The sequence below is a fragment of the Catharus ustulatus genome, chromosome 2 (genome assembly GCF_009819885.2).
Source record: "Catharus ustulatus isolate bCatUst1 chromosome 2, bCatUst1.pri.v2, whole genome shotgun sequence".
Taxonomy (NCBI): Eukaryota; Metazoa; Chordata; class Aves; order Passeriformes; family Turdidae; genus Catharus; species Catharus ustulatus.
Genome location: NC_046222.1, coordinates 114479497 through 114499744, shown reverse-complemented (window position 1 = coordinate 114499744; position 20248 = coordinate 114479497). Strand labels below are relative to the sequence as shown.

Here is a 20248-nt window from a genome sequence, read left to right as displayed (position 1 = left end):
CAAAATCAATAGGAATCCTTCTTCAACATTGAAAATATTTTTAAGAGCCAAAACCCATTTTAATTTTACGGAGTGTCACTGCTTTTAAAATGAACATTTTATACATTTTATAATACATTTAGGGGTTTCTAGTTGCTCTAAGGGAGAAAATATGCTATTACATGTATTAACTTGATAGTGAGAACTTGAAAGATGGCACTTGCCAAGTGTTACGTGTACTGTGTGTTGAATGGATTTCAGCATAAGTCTTTGAACACACTTTTCAAAAAAGTAAAGAAAAATATCAATTTTTAATGAATTCAAGGTCTTAAAACTTGTCCTGACCTGACTTTTCTTGGTCTTGTCTCTGTCACTATCCATAAAATGAGAGACAAAGCAGAAACTACTCTTCAGTTCATTGATTTGAGCAGTTTGATTGCTGCTTGCTAACACTTTTAGTTATTAGTTCTCTCAAAATGAACCTCAAATCAATGGAAAATAAGATAGTGTGTGTTTTAACATATTATATAATCTCTAGTAAAGTTGTGGAAGGCATATTAAAAAAAACGAAATGCAGAAAGGAAAACATATGTGAGAGATAATTGAAATAGATTTTATTGTACTGTTGTGCTTTAAGCCCAGATGGCAACTAAACACCACACCTGCTCACTTCCCCTACCCACCCCAGTGGAATGGGGAGAAAAAAAAGTAAAACTTGTAGGTTGAGATAAGAATAGTTTAATGAAATAAAGTAAAATATAATAATGATAGCAAATAATAATTCAGATAATAGAAAGTAAATAACAAACAAGGGATGCACAGTGCAATTGCTCACCACCTGCTGACCAAGGTCAGACCCTCTCCCTGAATCCAAACAGGCCTCCTTCCAGGTAACTCCCCAGTTTATACACTGAGCACATTGTTCTATGGTGTAGAATATTCCCCTGGCCGGTTGTGGGGGTCACCTGTCCTGGCTGTGTTCCCTTCCAGCTTTTTTTTTTTTTTTTTTTTTTGGTATATCACTGGCAGAGCATGAGACACACACAAAAAGAAGAGTTCTTGACTTAGGATAGATACAATTTAGAAAATCCTAAACATTAATGTTATCAATATTATTCTAATAATGAATCCAAAACAAAACACCCGAGTACTGAGAACAAATTCACTGCACTGACATCCACAGTCACACTGCAGTGTTGCACTCATATATGCATCCATTGACCATCCACACGTGTGCAGAAACCCCATCTTGCCCTTGCTTTGTCATTTAGGGATTTTTGCCTATATGGTATCATAAGCTGGTATATCACACCTGTGCTGGTAAAACACCTGTGCTTGGCTGATGTCAAAGCTGTCCTTTATTGCCTGGTCAGTGCTGAGTCCTAGAGCCTTTTTGTGATCATTTTCTTATCTACTGGTCTTTTGGGGACAGATTACTAGTTTTAGGTTTGTTTTTCTTGTGGCAGCTTACTGCTGCCCATCATTGTTCATGGATGAGGGGGTCACTTCCATAAGATTTAGTGGAAGTGCGTCTGCTGCATGATAGAGAGACAGAGATGTCAGAAATGAAATCCACAAGGAAATCTCTTTTGCCATCGTTGGTGATTCATAAAATGCAAAAGCTCGCTCCCATCCCAGCTCAGAGGAGTCCTGGGAGAGACAGAGCCAAGAGCAGGATGTATGAAATGCAGTGACTCTGTTTGCTAAGCCAGCTACTCTTCAGATCCTGGCAGGAAATTAGCCTTTGGCAGATGTATTATGTAGCTTGAATATATTAGATATGTGCAAAAGGTCCATTCCTATGTCTGGGGATAAGAAAAGTATTTACATTCCTTTCCTGATACAGAAGAAAGATATTTACCTTACCTGGGCAGATAGACTGCAAAACCATAAGAACAGAAGTTTCATTGTTGAACAGTCATACTCCTAAATAATGGATACATCCAAACATTACCAAAGTAATATTTTTTTGCTTCATCCCACCATAAATATTCTACAGTTAGAGTGGGTGTTTTACTAAAATCAGACCTAAGAATGACTCAGGATTCGTATGATTTTTTTAAGCTGTAATGAGCTTTCAGTATTGAAAATTCAAATATATGAAGGTTCAGGTGCAAAAAACCTCCACAATTTCAGGTAGCAAATCTTACTTAGTAAGTTGCATTTGAGTCTATTCAACAGGAAATTGGAAATAAAATTCCTTGAAAGGAGTTTTGGTTAGCCAAGAAGAAGCACCTAGAAATTCAGAATCAAAGATAAACACAAGGAACAGATGTAAGGGAAAATGTCAGAAACTCTACTCAATTAAATTTGTTCTCTTGGCATTCTCAGAATCCCCATTCTCATATGTTTGTTTTGTTTTAGTGACCTTTTCCAGGCATGCTTTGCTGGGCGTGGATATTTGAGAGCTGAATGCCTGTCAGAGGTGGTGATGATGATGTTGCCCTCTCTGCCCTCAGGGTCACCATCACAGGTCAGGGAGTAATGCTGCCCTGCATCCTTCCACAGAACTCTCAAAGAAGGATGTTGGTTTGATATAAAAACATCCAAATTTCTCCAGCCATCAGTACTTTCTAAGTTATGAAGTCATTAACTGCCAACTAAAATCTCAAGGTCAAATAAATTGTTTAGATTTGTAAAAGTAGCCCCTTCACCTGTGACTAGCATTTAGCTAAATTTGAATTTATAATGTTTTTCAATCAATTTAAACTGGGCTATAATACATTTACATTGTCTGTTGCAAATTAGTCCAAAAGAGAATTAATCTCTGCTTGGACAAAAGCCTGTAAAGTTAACCATTCCCTCTAATATTGGTGTATCTTTTTTTCCTGAAAAATCTTTTTCCAGAAAGCAAAAAAAGTTAAAAATATGAGAGATTATATATTTGGAGATATTTTGAAGTGCCTTAGCCACTATTGAATAAAAGAGCCTATTACAATGTACAAAATTTAAGTTTTAAAGCTTTACAAATCTCTTCAAAATTATCCTGTTCCACTTGTGTCTTAAATGAACCTGGATCAGTATGGTCCACTTCAGTAAAGGAAAAAATTAAGGAAACAGAACCAAAGGGATAAATGAGAGGTGTTTCCAGGACTAGTCCATTTATTTCTAGGCAAATGACACAGAGTTATAGAAATACTTCTGAGGATGTTAAATACCCAAGGCACAATTTGCAGGTTTGGCAAATGATGGCAGAGTGTACACACTAAGGCAGGAACATGTGATCAGTGTTTTAAGTAACTGGAGTGAATTTCCTCCTTTCTCCCTGTGTCACATCATTTGTCTTTGTGTGAGGAACCGAGTTCAATCTCTCCTCCTTTGGTTATCACTGGCTTCCTGTGTGTATTTGTCCTCCTGTAACCAGAGTTAGACCTTCTCTTGTATAATATATGCCAATTATATTAAAAAGAATGGAGAAAAATAGTTGAGAGAACGTTTGATATGTGAGAAACCTTTTATGTTTTTAAGGACTCCATACATAGGGCTTTTGCTTTTTACCAGGACCTGGGAACTTGCATCTTTCAGGAAAGAAGTGGACATTTCTCCATGTTTCCCTGCACACACAGCATATGCTGGCAGGGAAGGGTTAAATTCCACATGCTTATATGTCATCTCATTTTTATATTTTGAAAATATAAGTTTTAGCATATTTTGGGAAGTTTGGGGGGGTTTTTTAAATGATTTTTTTCTGCTCACTACAGTTATACGCATGATAATTACACACCTGGTGTTACAGACGGAGTAGAATTATTTTCAGTATATTTTAGTGTTTCAATGATTCCTTCGAGTTCTCTGTAGTTATTCTCATGTTAATTATACCTGGCATTATAGACAGAGTAGTATTAATTAAGATTCTGTAAGAGATTTTGGAACTCTGCAGGGAGTTAATTTACTTTTTTAATTTGGAAAATATTTAAATTGTTCTGTGGAATGGTACAAGATTTTATTGACCTACAAAAATGAGAGATAATTCATACAGTCATCTGTAACTTATTTGGATCAAACGTAGTAATATTTAAATGGCAGTTTAGTTATATATTAAAGACATGTTTGCAAAAACCAAAATATTTTATTATTATCTAAATAAATTTTCTTTGTATATTTTATTTATCCAAAATTGTTTTAGTGACAGTGTTAAAAATAATCTTTGAGATATTGTTACAAATCCTGCTGTTTAACCCTTTCTGTATGTACAAATAAATAGCAGTGATAGGTAGGCTGAGGAAAAACATGAATTTATTGAAAACTCTTTCAAGTTTTTGTGTCCCCTCAACTACAAAGTCTTCCAGGGAGCTGCTTCTTGTTAAAATGAAGATAGTTTAAGCATCACATTTTAAAAGTTATTTTAAGAGGATTCTTTCAAAAGTGTTTATCTTCATTCCATATATGTGCAACAACCTCTTTGAAAAATAGCATTTCCAAATTTAAGTGTATAAGGTTTTTTTTTTAAGTGCATTCTTGGACACCTACTTGAACTTTCTTTGCAACTTAAAGAACCTTTTTGAAGTCATGCAGCATCTACCTTTGCTTTGGAAATAAACAGGTGATGGATAAGCCCAGTGGGGTCAGCCAGCCTGGGAAACTGCAACCAGGGCCAAGTGTTATATTTTCATATACATCATGAAGGATTTGGGGGACATATCCTCTTGTAAGCATGCATCTGCTGCAGGAAATGAGGGACTTGATTTACGGGATACTGTCTTGGTCAGGATCTCTGGGAGATATATAGTCTCTTTTATTTTTGGTATCAAACTTGACTTGTTGCATCTTTGAACTTCTAAATTGCACCTAAATTATACAACTTATTTAGTTTAACATCGATGAAGTGACTTCATGGTTTTAATTACAAGAACAGCATTGATGGGCTGTAAGATCTAAAATAAGTTTACTTTTCTACTGACCCAAAACGATATTTCAATTTAGACTCCTACAATATCTTGTAATTTTAGCTGCTGGCCTTTACTAGGCCTGATTAGTTGGCCTGAATATTGGTGAAAAATTTTTCTTTACAGAAAGGTGAATCAAAGGCATTAAGTACAATACATAATGAGAATCCTTTATTAAATCTGCAGTTAACTCTTCTTAATAGCCCATATAGGGGTGTTTGTTGTATGTGCTCTTATATATGCATTTTACTGTTATTTTGTTTTCAAACAAAATAGTAGTATAAGCAATAAAATTTTTATGGGTTTGATACTGTAGAATGCTGTGAATACCTGTGATTTGGTGAGAGTGGTCTTTTTTGGCATTTACCATGAAAATGAGCAAATCTTATTCTTCCAAAAGGCATTTCTGAGAATGAAAATTTTTTTTCTGAAATATTGCGATTCAAATAGCTCTTAATTTCTATGTCTTTTATGTGTCTATAAAATACTGATGTGTGCCATTTGTCAGCTCTGTTGTTTTCTGACTCCCAGTTTTTGTATTTGACTTTTGACTGACTCCCTTCCTGGTGGTTTATGGTACCTGCTGCTTTCATTGCAAATCAGGGGGCAATCAGGGCAATATGATGGGTTAAAAAGTCTCAAGAAATCAGGAGACATCCCTGAGATTAATTACTTTCTTGTTCAGAATCCCTCTGTTGAAATGCTCACCTTTCCTGTCATGCTGCAGGCCATCCAGCGAGAAAAGCCAGAGAAGTACCGAAAACTGCAAGATGCCAGCAGATCAGCTGAGGCCCTGGTGGAACAGATGGTGAATGGTAATTACATGGGAGTTGCTTTAGATAATCTTCTTAGGGATTTGATAAACGAACAGGTTCATATTTATCACAAGAATTATATTAGCACATACTGTCTAAATGGAACGGTAAAGTGATATTGCCTTATATTTTTTTATTATTTCTGAATGTTAAATCTGTTAATTAGAAAAGAGGAAAAGAAGTATTACTGCTTTAGTGCCATGCAAAGAAATGTGTTAGAAACTCACAGTAATAAATTGTATATTAACAATCTGTTCTATGCAGAGACTTGAGTTGTAATCTTATTTTCTGAATTCTCTAAGCTTTGAAGTACATTAACACATCTGAGTTAGCTCCAAAGGCATTACTTTAACCAGTTGGGGAAAAAAAAATCTTCCTGACTTTTAATATACACTGTATGTTTTGTAATATGCATATTTCTGTAATGTTCTGTATCATAGAAAATATAGAATTTTATTGGGATTTGGAAGAAATTTTTGATATTTTTGAAGATAATAGCTGTAAACATTTATACAACACTTGAACAAAGAAAAATAGGTGCAAGGGTTTTGTCTTTTTTTTTCCCCCCCAAATAAATTATTACATTATTCCATTCTTTTGAACTTTTAAATAAGGGAAAACCAAAACCCAAAGAAAGGTAAATGACAGTAAAACTGTAACTCATGTCATTGTTCTTATTATTAAAGAATGTCTTGCCTTGCAATCAATAAATAATTAACATGGGCCAGCATCTGTCATACTGATAGGATTACCCGAAATACTGATGCTGAATAAACTGATATTTGGAACATATATTTTCTTTTAAATTTTTACAACAAATAACCAATAATTAAGTTACTAAAAGTGAAATGCTTTAAATCTGAGATACTAACTGGCCAAGCTAAAGAAACTTGATGGGATCCTACGATTATGTTGCTTAAGTATGAGCATGTAGGACATATTTAATTATCATTGCTGTAACAATTGCTACAATGAGTTCCTTCCCAGATGCCATGAATTAATAGACTGAAGGCACAGTCTGGTAACGTCTGCACCCTGTTTGAAATAATTTGGGAACTTCTCCTTATTGATGATATAAAAAGTTCAGATTTTTTTTTTTTTCTTAATGTTTTCTTCTTGGGAGAATTGATCATATGTGACTTTTTGGGAAGCATCTGAGATTTGCATGCTGACACCCTGAGATTCCTATTTTGGGCAGAATCTGTCTAGGGCGCATTTAGCCATGCCCCACTCTTCCATTGGACAAATGCAGACCTGCACCTCAAGAATTCCAGTTTAGTTTAGTTCAGTACTTTATGATGACTTATTTTGGTGTTAGTTGCAGAACTCATTACTATCTTAAATAATACTTATCCTGCACTGTAGTGCCTACCATGTTATGTATCAAGTACACTCACCTCTGTCTTAATTATTCTCATGGGGTTTTAACTCAAGACTGTTCTTCTCTCCCTGAGTCCATGGGTCCATTCTTATTCATGATTTTATGTGACTAGATGTGCATATAATTATTTCCAGTATTTCTCAAATCACAACTCTTTTTTTAGGAAGCACATATTCCAACTGGATGGCAGGCACAGGGTAGGCTAAGTTAGCAAGCATGACTTTATCAACTTCTTCAACTTTGTCAGCTGCTCTAAGGTCTGTGTCATGCATTATATTGTGGTAGCCTTGGTAGCAAAAATGTTCTAGTGTGGCTGACAGATTAATTGGCTGTGAAAATTAAGATCTCTTATTGTGAAGGTTTTAGGGAGGAAACAATCTCTTTGAAAAGAGAAACATTTCCTCTGGACTTGAAACCTTGTGTTTCAACTGGTGCACTAATGCAAAGGCAAATTGAAGAATAGTGTTTGGAATGGTTAATTAATGCAGTAATTACCAGCAGTAAAGAGTAGAATAAATAATTAACATTCGTTGATGAGAATTATGAAGAATTTGCAAATGGAATGTCCTGTGAAATGCTCAAAATTACTCCTTGAGGGTAGAGGAAGTTAACTGCCATTGTAAAGCCATTGTACTTTTGTATACGATATATTCTCTATTTGTCTTTCCTTCCAATCATTATGATCTAATTACAGTTAATGGTTCCAATTTAGTTCAACTGAAAGTGAAATAAAAGTTAAGTAAAAATATTAACTTCTAAACTTCATTTCAAACTGTAGTAGAGTTATGCAGCTTTATATTTTCCACAGTAATTCGACTAAATTTCTATAGTGTTTATGTCTTGTGTAATTTTGTGGTTGTTGTTTTATTGACTGAGAACAGGAAAAAAGATTTGCTGAATCTCAAAAGTTACATTTTTTGGAGCAACCTTATTATTCCTTCATACCTTCCTGGAACTCTTCCTTAAAAATGGGAAGGAACTGGAATTAATTCATGTATGGATTTTTGAGAGATCTGCAGTTTAGTATCTAGTGGAGGGAAAATGTACTATGTTGTTTTAATGCGAAACCTTTCTAACCACCACAATTTACAGATGAAAAATGATGATGCTCCCATTGTTATTCCTTAGGGAAATGAGTCAGTGATTGAATTGGTGATTGTCATGCATTACAGTATGATCTGTAATTAAAAGACCACGTGAGGCAAACAGATTTAAGGCATGGATAAGTTAAGAAGTCAAGTGATGACAATTTTAATTGTATTGTTAATTTTTATTTTGTGTCAATTAGATCTGGACTAATAATGATTAGATTCCTTAAGATTCCAATTATGCTGGCACTGAATTCCTGCCTTTAGTTCATATGTAAAATATTCTTTCTGAAGATTCTGAATATAACAGATGAAGGGCATAAAAAGATGAGACTTCTGGTAGATTATAACAGCAATTTCAGGATGTTGTGAACTTCTCTTGTAATTTGTTTTTTCCTGTGATAGGTAGGAGAGGAAATAAGTTCAAAAACCAGGATTCTGGAGAGAACTGGATTGGTTTATTTAGAGTTTAATTTATTTGTTCCTGAGCAGAGGGAAATATTCTGAGGAAACATACTTACACAGGACACTCTTCTAGCCTTATGTAAATGTTGTCAACCACTGTCAGCAAAAGTATTTTGCACTGGAAAGAAGTGCCTTCTCCCCCAGCATAGCAGTTCCTGTGTTTGTAGGCAGGGTGTCTGGATGTTGCCCTTTGAAGGGCTTTGCCCATCACAAGGAAAATCATTGATGTTTTTGGTGGATGCTTCTTTACCCAACTGCCCACATGGGCTGTGCTCTGCCTCTCTTTCAAAGAATTCTGATGGTTGTAATCAGTGAAAGCCTATATATTCTGTTTGCCAGTGTTTGTAGGAAAAAAAAAATCTGTTTTGTTTTTCTTTACTAAGTCATGTTAGGAAATAGAATAAAATATCCATTGATGCATAAGTGAAGCAGTTGAGCAGTTTGAGTGGACACTAGGCTATTATAGTAGTTTAGAATAAAATAAACAGGACATAAAAATGAATAATCAGAGAATTTTGACAAGAAGCATTAAAGTGAATACAAAACAATTTGTTGCAATAAAACATGTAATTTCAAATTGCCACCATTCTGTGGAGGAAATACATTATCTTGTAAGTTACACAAGAATCAAGAGCTAAAAAAACCCAAATAATATCACATTATTCTATCACAGAACTGTGCAAATGACAGATGCACTTAACAAGATATATTTCTTATTAAGAGGCAATTCCAAAGCACTTGCACGTAAGGTGCTGCACAATTAAAAATATTCAGGCACAATTTGTTATGTGCAGTATACAAGGTAATAAAATTAATGGATGCACTTCAGATAATGATCTGTTTCCTCTGGGTACAGTATATTTATACAATGATTATACCAGAAGCTTTTAGAATGTTAAACATGAAAATGTTATGAACCAACCACTATTCGTAAAATAATGTTTTGCTGGAAAATGCATTTTAAATTGTTTCTTTGCCTGCTTGTGCAGTAAAGTTGCTTAAGTTAATAAAGAAATCAGTAGGTATCACAGAAGAAAGCTTCAAACAGGACAAGGAATAATGGAGTTTATTAAGGAGTAATAAAGTAAAACACAGGAAGTTCCATCTCAACTGAGAGGAAGCATTTCTTTACTTTGGGGGTGGCAGAGCAGTGTAACCCAGTGCTGCCCAGGAAAGTCATGGGATCTGCCTCTTTGGAGACATCCCAAGCCCACCTGGACATGTCCCTGTGTCACTGCTCTGGGTGACCCTCCTTTGGCACAGGGGTTGGACTGGGTGATCTCCAGAAGTCCCTCCTAACCCTAACAATTCTGTGAAATTCTTGCTTTTCACGAATGGGTTAAACTTGCCCAAGTAACAGCCATTTTATTACAGCCTTCTGGAAGTGACATGCTAGCATCTGATGGACAATTTTGATTTACCTGAATGGGCTGAGAAATAAGAGGTTTATAAAAACATTTTATGGAGATTTTATCTTAGTTTCAGTAGGATATTTTGCCTTAGGAAGGTACATCTCTGCAATATTTTACCAAACATGACTCTGCATAAACCAGTTTTGTACTGTCCACTTCAGGAGCATGAAGAACAAAAGCATTTCCTTCTCTATGTATTTATGGAATCACATTTAGACTCAAAGGTTAGATGTTAAAGAAAAGAATTAAAGAAAAATTGAATAATAGTGGCTATTTTCACATATTTAAATGTGCCATGTGAAGAGTGACCTATGAGAAAAATAAGAAAGGAGGATCTGGTGAATCTAGATCTTCATCTGAAATACAGTCATCTCTGAATCCTAGAAGAAAATATTGCAGTGACAAGTATTATTATGTGTGGAGAATCCATAACTGCACTTCTGGTAATCATAATCTCGCCTAAGGGTACTTGGGAGACTGTGGCAGCTGAAAAGAAAGGAATGGAGGAATAAATAAAGTGATCTTTTTATATCTAGTCTGCCAAATTCACAAGCAATGTCTTCCAGGTTCAGAGATAATAATGAACACAGTGGCAAAGATAATCTGCTCTCTGTTACAAATATACAGCATTTTTATACCCAACCCACAACAGAAACAATTGTTGAAATACAGCATAGTTAAAGTCTTATTGTCTATACATATGTTTGTTCTTGCTGTTGTTAAGATTTAGTATCTGTGTGCCTGGTTGTCTGTGAGTGTTTTAATTCAGATATGCTGTGCCATTCAGGTTTATTCTACCTCTTCATGTGCTCATTAGAAATTACATTTCTAGAAAATTTAGTTATGGTACCACATCCCCAGATGCTCACACACTCTCACAGACAACAAGATCACTTCTGGATTTTGTTAAGATGTGTCAATTTTTTTTTTTTAATCTCTTCATGCTTCAAGGTGCATTTTATATCCTTGCTCAATCCTTAAAATGTGCTCTTCAGTTTTTGAGTATAAGGTGGATGTGGAGCTGCTCCAATCACCGCTTACCATTACCTCCCAACAGTACTGGGCTTTCTATTTTTCTTACAGTTTTTCTTTTTGAAATGCTGTACAATTTTTTTGGCTGGGACACCATTCCAGAGAAAAAGCATATCCAGAGAAATGCTATCAGGTACTGCACAGTCTGTTTCCAAGTGGGCTGTTTCCAAGCAACTCTGAATGAAACAGCCCTGAGCTGAATCCAGAACAGGATTTGCTAGAGCCCTATGGTGCTTCATAACACACATGATCCCTGATTATCATTTGGTGTGGTTTACCATATAGCATGCCTTATAGCAATTTCTTAGGTTATTATAAAAAAATTCTAGTACTTTTCATTAGTTTTTATTACAGTATTTAGCTGTAATAGACCTATTTTCTATGGACCCTGTTTTCTATGCCCTAACTTCAGTAATTTTTAATCCTGGTAAAGAAACTTTCCTGTGGATTTGGAATGCAGATTGCAAACCAGAAAACCCATATTCAGTAGTGTGTCAAAGACTGCAGAAGTAGAGCATTTGCTTTTAAACTTGCTTTAAAGAAAAATACTTTAATTTTTATTATTTTGATAACAATATAGCTTCCGTTTAAGTGGTTGGCTATTGTATGACTATGTGATGATGTTATTAAAAGTGTTTTAAAGCATATGGCATTGTTCAGTGATTTGAGAATTTTACTAATTTTGAAATCAATATTGGTCCTGTTGCAATGTATATCATTACATGTCATTACAATTAAAAATGTTAGGGACTACATTTAAACTTCCATTGAAAGATAAATGAGATGATTAAGTTAATATTATTTTCAAGTCAAACTTTGTTCAAGTTACAGAGTGATTATGAAATATGTTATTTTGAGACATATTTTCTTATCTTTCATATGTATTGCTTTACTTTCTTCCCAGAAAGTGAAGAAAATTCTTTTTACCATTTAATTGTTCTAAATAATTTCCTTGTCTGTAATAATCAAAGTCAGTTTTATTTTATGAACTTTATTATAAGCATGATTATTGAACAACAGACAGAAGTAGGCAAACTGCATCAGAGAATCCACTTTGAAAATAACCATAGAGAAGGATCAACTATGATTTCTTGGCTCTCTCCTTACTGTCTCCTCATAGTCATTGTCGGACGCTCAGGACTGCTCTAGATGGAGGCTTGAACTGGTCCTTTGTTTATTCCTTAGTGTTTATGTTTAGTTCTAAAATAATGTGTAATGCAAAATATATGGGTTGGATTATGAGAAACCTCTAAATAACTGTGGAATATAGTTCCTATTAATTGTAGTCAGAATATTTTATAGAAGAAAAACCAGCAAGAGTCTTGTACATTAAAATCTAATTACAGTCCAGGCATAGTTTTCAAAATCCAGCTGTCAGATATTTTGTGATTTCTTACAGCAGTTTTAATTAGCTTTATGTGTTGTATCTCTACTTTCTTCTTTATTCCCATTCTTGTACTTTAATATAGTTTATAATTCATTCCCATAGCAACAAAAGTACCCAGACAGCAACTTTAAATATTTTTTATATGCTCTCCCCACTAATGTGTAACATCAGTAGATTCAGAACTGCTACTTGGTGATAAATCATTAAGTGAATTTATGAGCTCTCAAATAGAGAAATGGAACTGTTAAACTAAACTACCCTTTTTTTTTTTTTTCTTTTCTTTGTAACTTGTTTATTTTTAAGCATCTTCTTCTCTTGTTTCTCTAGAGGGTCTGAATCCTGACAACATTAGACAAGCCTCAGAGCAGCTAAAGAGCCGCTGGATTGAGTTCTGTCAGTTGCTGAGTGAAAGACTGGCATGGCTGGAGTACCAAAATAACATCATTGACTTCTACTCCCAGCTGCAGCAACTGGAGCAGACAGCAATTACCGCAGAAAACTGGCTGAAAGCACAACCCACACCAGCAACAGATCCTGCAACAGTAAAAACTCAGTTAGAAAGATGCAAGGTTAGAGATTCTTCTTCAAGTTTTTTATGATATTTGTACTTCACAGGTGTTCAAGGAACAGATTATGACCTACAAAATTTCAGTATAAAAATGGTAAATGGACTCCTTGGATTTACAAAGTAATTATTGAAAATATTTTTTCAGGACAAGGAAAGACTGGTAAAGAAATAAAGAGGAAATAGAATCCAGGATATGGGTCTTTAAAATAATGCCCTGCATATTTAGTTATTAGGATACTTAGACACTTAGAGGGAACTGTGTGCCTAAAGTCTTTTTCATATTTCATTTCCATGTAAAAATCTGTGTCTTTGGTTCCTCATTAAGAAAATGTTGCTCATCACCTCTGTTAAAGATCTGTGCCAGAACACTGTCTTCAAGTCCAAAATTCTGCCTTTGCAGACCACTTTACTTCTTACATACACTGTGTTCTGATTCAGTGTGGGCTGTGTAGTCAAATGGAGAAATATTCTTCTGTCACAATGCGAGAGAATCACAGAAGTAGTACAAAAACTGTCACACCAATTCACTTACAATTCTCCCCAATTGTTTTTATTTGTGTGCTGAACCACCATACAAATTTACTTCTCTCTCTTACTGTAGACAGCTCTGTGGGTGGGGGGCTTAAAAGCTGATATTGATTGACAGCATGCTACATATTGAGATGTAGTATTGCACTATAAATTGCATTATATACTTGTAAAAGTTTGATTTTAGGAAATGTCAGATTCCAGAAGCTCTCAAAGAGAAAATATTGAAACCCAAATTGAGATCTATGCTATTACTTCAATTTTCAGATATCTCCAAGCTGGCACTGTGCCTACAGAGGTCTCTGTTCTCATGCAGAAAACTTTGTTTTGAATAGCTCTGCTGTGAACTGCACATTTGGCTTATTTTGATAATTTCTTTTATATTCTGTAGTTGCATATGTCACAGTGTATGCAAGGTACAATAGTGCAGCCTCATTGCATTCTACAGATTCCCGGAAGGGGGAGTGAAGAGGAAGGTGCTGATCTCTTCTCCTGGTGTCCAGGCACAGGGTGCATGGGCATGGTTCAAAGCTGTGCCAGGGAGGTTTAGGCTGGAGTGGGAGGGTGTTCAAAGAGTATAACAGAAAAGATGAGGTTTGTAACAAAAAGGGAGAGGTGGTCGCTGCCCCCAGCCTGTCAGTCTTTAGAAGCCATTTGGAAAATGTCCTTATCAACAAGCTTTAACTTGTCAGCCCTGCAATAATCAGTAATTGGAATAGATGTTCCCTGAAAGGCCCTTACAATTGCTCTGTGCTGTCCTAATCTTAACTTTAGCCGCTAATGTGGTACTGTTAGGCTGCTAGAAATCACAGGGCATCTTCATCTCTCCTTTTCTACTTCATTTTATTTTGTCTGTACATATTCTAACAGACATGGGATTATGGTACATGTGGTGTTTTTCTCTTCTCAGCTTCACATGAAAAGGATGTTCCTTAGGCTTGAAATTTTAATGTACAATCTACCTTATTTTCTTTGAGCATAATGTCTTGTGAAAGTGATTTTCAGGTGACTTTAAGCAGTGGTATCAATTAACAATTTTATTGGGAGTAGAGGTATTGATTTGTGAGGAAAGGTTTAAAATGTTGAATTGGTTTGTATTGTAACTGATATATTTGGAAGAAAAACAGTTGGGTGATTTCATGGCACTAGTGGTTTCATTTCTTGGGTAGCTGTATCTTGATTTTATTTTTTTTGTTTGAACACTCAGGATGAAATCATTCGAATGTCAACCCTGCAGCCTCAGATTGAACGGCTAAAGGCTCAAAGTCAAGCACTCAAGGAGAAAGAACAAGGACCAGTGTTTCTGGATGCTGATCTTGCTGCTTTTACCAGCCATTTCAAACAAATATTTGCTGACATGCATGCCAGAGAAAAGCAACTAGAGACCAGTAAGTGTTCTGACAACAAGTCAATTTTCCTGACTAGCACACATAGGAGTTTATATTTTGCTTTCCCAGTTTTGTATTTGCTTTTGTGATACTAAACCAGTAGTGAAATTCAAGTGCTCTTTTTTGCAATTGAATTAGACTCACAAAAATTATCAGTTTATCTTAATATTTTATATTAAGAAATCAAGGGAAGGTACACTATTCAGAAATAAATCTTCCACTCAATGTAGTTGTGCCATCAAACTTCCTCTTGTTAGTATGTTTATGGACAGATTCAGTGATATTTTTTGGCACCATAAAACTGTCTTTGTTTATTTGGATTATAAGACAAGGCAGTCCATCTCTGTCAGTCAGTAGACAGGAAAGACAGGTTAATTACAGGAGTGAACCTGCTCTAGATTTTCACAGAATAAAAATTTAACTCCATAAATCTCATCAAAGACAGTAAGCACCTTTCTAGTTTTTCATCCTGAGGCCAACTCTTTCTTATTTGCAACACTGAACATAACTGACAGTTAACATTATGTGCGAGGTTTTTAGTAAAATGAATTTTTCAAAAGGGGCAAAATACTATACCAAACTAGAAAGTTAACTATTCCTAATTAATAATATGTATCATATCAGTAGTTACTGTACACTTTCTGTATTAGCTTATGGAATTAATAAAGTCTCAAGAAAAGACAAAACAAATTAAAACAAAACCAAATTTAAATTTACTCAACAACAGAGATATTATTTGCCCCTTCAACCACTAATATCTCTAAATTACTGTACTGATTTGAAATTTGGCATAGTGCTAGCTCCTTCTAGTGGATTTTTCTAATATTCCTCCTAAATTCTTTCACAGGGAGTCTTAGGGTATTGGTTTTTGTCAATACTACATTACTGCACTGTTGTAGTTATTTTACGAGTGTCCACATATGAAAACTGAAGAGGTGATGATGCATGGGAGAACAGAAGAAATAAAATGAAAGTGTCCCATAGCAAGTGATGAAAGAATGAAATGTAGAAATTTAACATTAAGAAGTGTAAAGTTTTTTCATCACTCTAAATTCAAGTTGAACAATGGGCAAGATGTAAAAAACTGTAATGCCACTATGTTTTATATGCTGAAATCCGTTGCTATTCTCCCAACAGAAACATAATGTAAATACTGGCTTCTTTATGATTTCTTCTTTATCTAAACTACCACAATTGTTTGATTTCCCACATCAAATTTTGCTGTAGTGAGAGGCATTCAATGAACCAGTTGATCAGTCCAGAAAGGTAAATAGTGTTCACTGCCTGAACTGCAATGCCATGGGCTTTAGCAAAGCTCTTCCTGGGTATCCTTCCCCCTCCTGGGCTGCAATAAGCTCCTCCAGTGCCCTGACCAGCTGCAAGAACAGCTGTCCTGAGGTGGAAGCATTGAACAGGCTGGGGAGAGTCTCCTATAGTGCAAGACAACAGAAGTTTCTTCATCGATATTGCATGGAGCCCTGAACAGTTGTTGCTACTTTTCTTGTGTTGTATAGATGGGTCATGTCCTATGTCTTTATTCTGGCCTTACTTTAATAGAAAACATTGAAATTTTGTTAGAGTATTTTAGATCTTTCCATCTTTTATTTGCATAAAGTGTTCGCGATTAATTATTTTTACAGATGGAAAATTCTCCTGAGGACTGAATGATGTATTGCAGATCAGTTATAGTATTTGATCCTTTTTTTTTCTTTCCTGTACATAAAACCTACAAACCTACATGTGTTTAATTTTTTTTTAATTCATAATTAATGTTTATCTCTATGGTAAAAAGATATTTATTTTTGACCATAATAAGAGATTTGTTTATTTTGTGAGGGTTTTTTCTTGTTTGTTTTTTTGTTTGTTTGGGGTTTTTTTTTTTGTTAATGTTCCATTGCTTAATTATCTTTTCTGATGGATAAGGGTATTTATCTGTTCTGTTTTTCAAGGGAATTTTTCCCTCATAAACAGTTTTTCTAATTTTGGGGATTGTCTTCCTCAAATGTTTTTTGTTTGGTTAGGTTTTTACTGTGTTTTTTTCAAAGTGATGGCAGCTTAATTTTGGAACTTTTTTTAAACATTCAAGAGTGCTTAGTAGTTTCTCTCTGCTGCACAGTAGATTTGTTAATAAGATAATACTAAAGACTAGTTCAGATTTTTGTACATATTTTTCTCCATGATTTGATAAGCATTTCCTGTTATAAAACCTAATTTAAATTCTTGAACCTATTTGATTGAGATTTTTTCATTATTTTGTGGTGCTGTTTGTGGAAGAGATAGAACCTCATAAAATATTAAGAAATACGACCCCATTTTTCTCACTTTATAGAACGTCTGTATGTCCATGTTATTTTGAATGTGATGTATCTAGCATTCCAGCTCTCTCTTCTCCCCAAGAACATTTAGAGTAATGTCTAGAATATTAGTATATAGAAAAAATAAAGGTCAGACTGAGCTTAAAACTGTTCAGTAATCTACACAAGGGAGTGAAATAGACAATGCTGGCAATCATTTGAATATGAATAAGCTGATTTCCCAGGGAGGTTCTTAGATTTTGTAATACCTTGGTGAAAAAAGCGGTTTTGTACTTTATATTTACTTGTCTTGAAATTAACTGCTGCCATGTCAGAGAGATTTCTAGGGAGCAGCCTGGTCAGCCTCCCATTCCCCCTGAGCCCAGGGAGAGCTGACAGTCAGTGTCAGTAAGTGAATTTTCCCTGGTTCAAATTTCCTCCTGGGTGGCAGCTGATTCATTCCAGCACTCCTCTAACTCTGTGACTGAACTAAATTCCATTAAGGTGCTTCTGCTTTTCAGTCTCACTGTATTGAATTGCTATGCAGTCATGGCCTTGATTGAGATCCATGTTCTCATTGTGATGCATGTTCTTCCGAGGGAAATTGGAAAATCATTACATTTTTAGCAAGTACCTAAAAAAAAAAAAAAAGGCTTTTGTCACAGGTAAAATTGAAAGTATCAAGATGGAGGTGGCAAAGAAAAAGTTATATTTATTTCCATTTTTCTCTGCTTCATAAATTTATGCACTGTGCTTTCCTTTCAAGTTCTGATTCTACCTTTGCAGGATCAGTAATTCCCAAAGGTGAAGTCATCATTGTCATCATTGCAGTTATTATTAATGATGAATTATTCATCTGCATTCAAATGATGTTTCTCCTGTTTATTTCAGGAAGTACTTTAGAAAGTTTTTTGCCTTCTCTACCGTGTCAAGATTCTTTAGACTTTTTATTTGCCTATCCTATGCTTAAAATTATTTTGCATGCACATTATTATTCTCTCTAATCCATTAGTACAATATCTTAAAGTGTTCAATTTCACAGAGTTCATGCAATTCAAACATGGCATAATTTTATAAGATAATGACCTACAGTAACTGTAGCACTATGATAACCATTTAGAGTTTTAGTCTGTAATTATTCTGCTTTAGTTAAAACTTTGAACTGCTAACATATTTTGATGATTTAAGTGCATTGGAAATAGGTTATAAGTGTCAGTGTAATCGTATGATACATAAAATAATCTTTCACAAATTTTATACTTGAGGAAAGAAAATTTTAAGCAAGTGTCTTGGAAACTTCGTAGTTATAAGTTTTCTTTAAGACCTGAACTATGATTTACAAGTAAAAATATTCATTGTGGCTTGATTTTGAGGGATAAAATTTGCTTAACCTTCTTTAAATGTGTCTTTCAAGCAGAAGATACAGTTCAGATGTGTGTGAGAATTTATTGTTTTAATAAGTAGCATGCAAGCAATTTCTTTTCCTTTATTCCCCCCATTCATTTCCTCCGGTAATTATTTTTTATTTAAATCAAGATCAAAAGGACAAAGCAGTCTGTGAAATGAATGTGTATGAGACAATGTCCTCTACTCTGTAGGTGATTTTTTCCTTTTCATCCCTGGTAAAAATGAATATTTTTATGGATGAAAAATAAGCCCATCAAAAAAATAATTATGTCTTTAAAGATATTTACTGTTACCAAAGATCCCGTAGAACTGCAGAAGGGCTACCTTGGAAGTGTTCAAACCCAGATTAGAAGGGACTTGAGCCATCTGATCTAGTGGAAGGTGTTCCTGCCCATGATGGGGACTGGAACTGGATGATCAAGGTTCCTTCCAACCCAAACCACATTGTGATTTCATTATTTTCTTCTGTTTCTTTCAAGAGCTTTATAGCAAAGAGAATTGGAAGTCTTAAATCACTCACATAATACTGATCAAGTATTACACAAGATTCCTTATGAGACTTTCTCATTAAAAATGTAGGAGAAGAGAATCACAGCTTTTATGAATAAAGACCTTGATGAATTGGTTTAAGCATTTGTATTAAAAAATAAGTAAAACAAAGTTGTGAAAACATCAACCTGGCTTTAAATTGCATTTACTACTGAGGAGATTTTTATTGGAAATACATGAAGTTCAATCTTGTTAATTTATTTCAGGGAATAAGTCTTTACTAAAATGGTCCCATAGATTATATTTATTGCCTTTCACGATGGTGTGATGAACAGTGGGATTTGTAATGACTGCAGGAAAAACACATCGCAACCTATCCAGTGTGATTTGATAGTTGTTGAGATAATTGTATTCTCATTTCATTTCTGATTTGGGAAAATATTTTTGACTGAAAAATCTGATCACGAAAAAGAAGGAAGTGGTGAGGAAAAACAAGTATTTTACTTACTTGGAAAGCTATTTTCACATGTTTAGATAATTCTATTTATTAGAAATAATCCTCACTGACTGAACATTCTGTTTCCAAATGTATGGACTTTCTCTAAAAGAAATACGCAAGTGCAAATATATTTGTCTGTTAGTTTTCAGTGTCAGTCATAGCAAAATGCATTCCCTACAAGTGGAATAGATTAATACAGAAACATTTTTCCCTTCTAGGATGGAAACTGTATTCTGATATTTTACAGTAACACATTTGTAATTTCCCTCTGTGATTTTGTTACAGCTCTGTCATGGACCTAGTTTTCCTATACCTAAACTAGGTCCATATTGAGGACATACTAGAGCTTTCCCATTCCATTGCCAATTCTTTTTTTTTAAAGATAATACTGCAGAATCCATATTAATGAACTTTGCTTATTGTGTGGACTTTAAACCATAAATATTAGTATCACAAAGCAAATTTTAAGATAAAAAGAAACAGATCTTGAATGTGAGTTTTTGCTATTAGCATGGGGAATTTAGAGATTAATATTGCCACAGAGAGGCCATAAATGGGTTAGATCATTTAGACAGTTATAACTGGGTAATGTGAATCCCACTGTAGGAGCTTCACTGAATTCTCACCATT

General features: G+C 34.7%; 1 protein-coding gene across 9 annotated transcripts in view; it reads left to right on the top strand.

Annotated features, from left to right (window-relative positions):
- The window catches only part of DMD (dystrophin), a 1072200-nt gene that overhangs the window by 384972 nt on the left and 666980 nt on the right, over nt 1-20248 (top strand). For all 9 annotated transcript variants that reach the window (XM_033051053.2, XM_033051056.2, XM_033051052.2 and 6 more), the window contains 3 exons: nt 5593-5680; nt 12773-13014; nt 14749-14929. In XM_033051053.2, coding sequence (XP_032906944.1) covers nt 5593-5680; nt 12773-13014; nt 14749-14929 — 511 coding nt within the window. The remainder of the gene's footprint in view (nt 1-5592; nt 5681-12772; nt 13015-14748; nt 14930-20248) is intronic.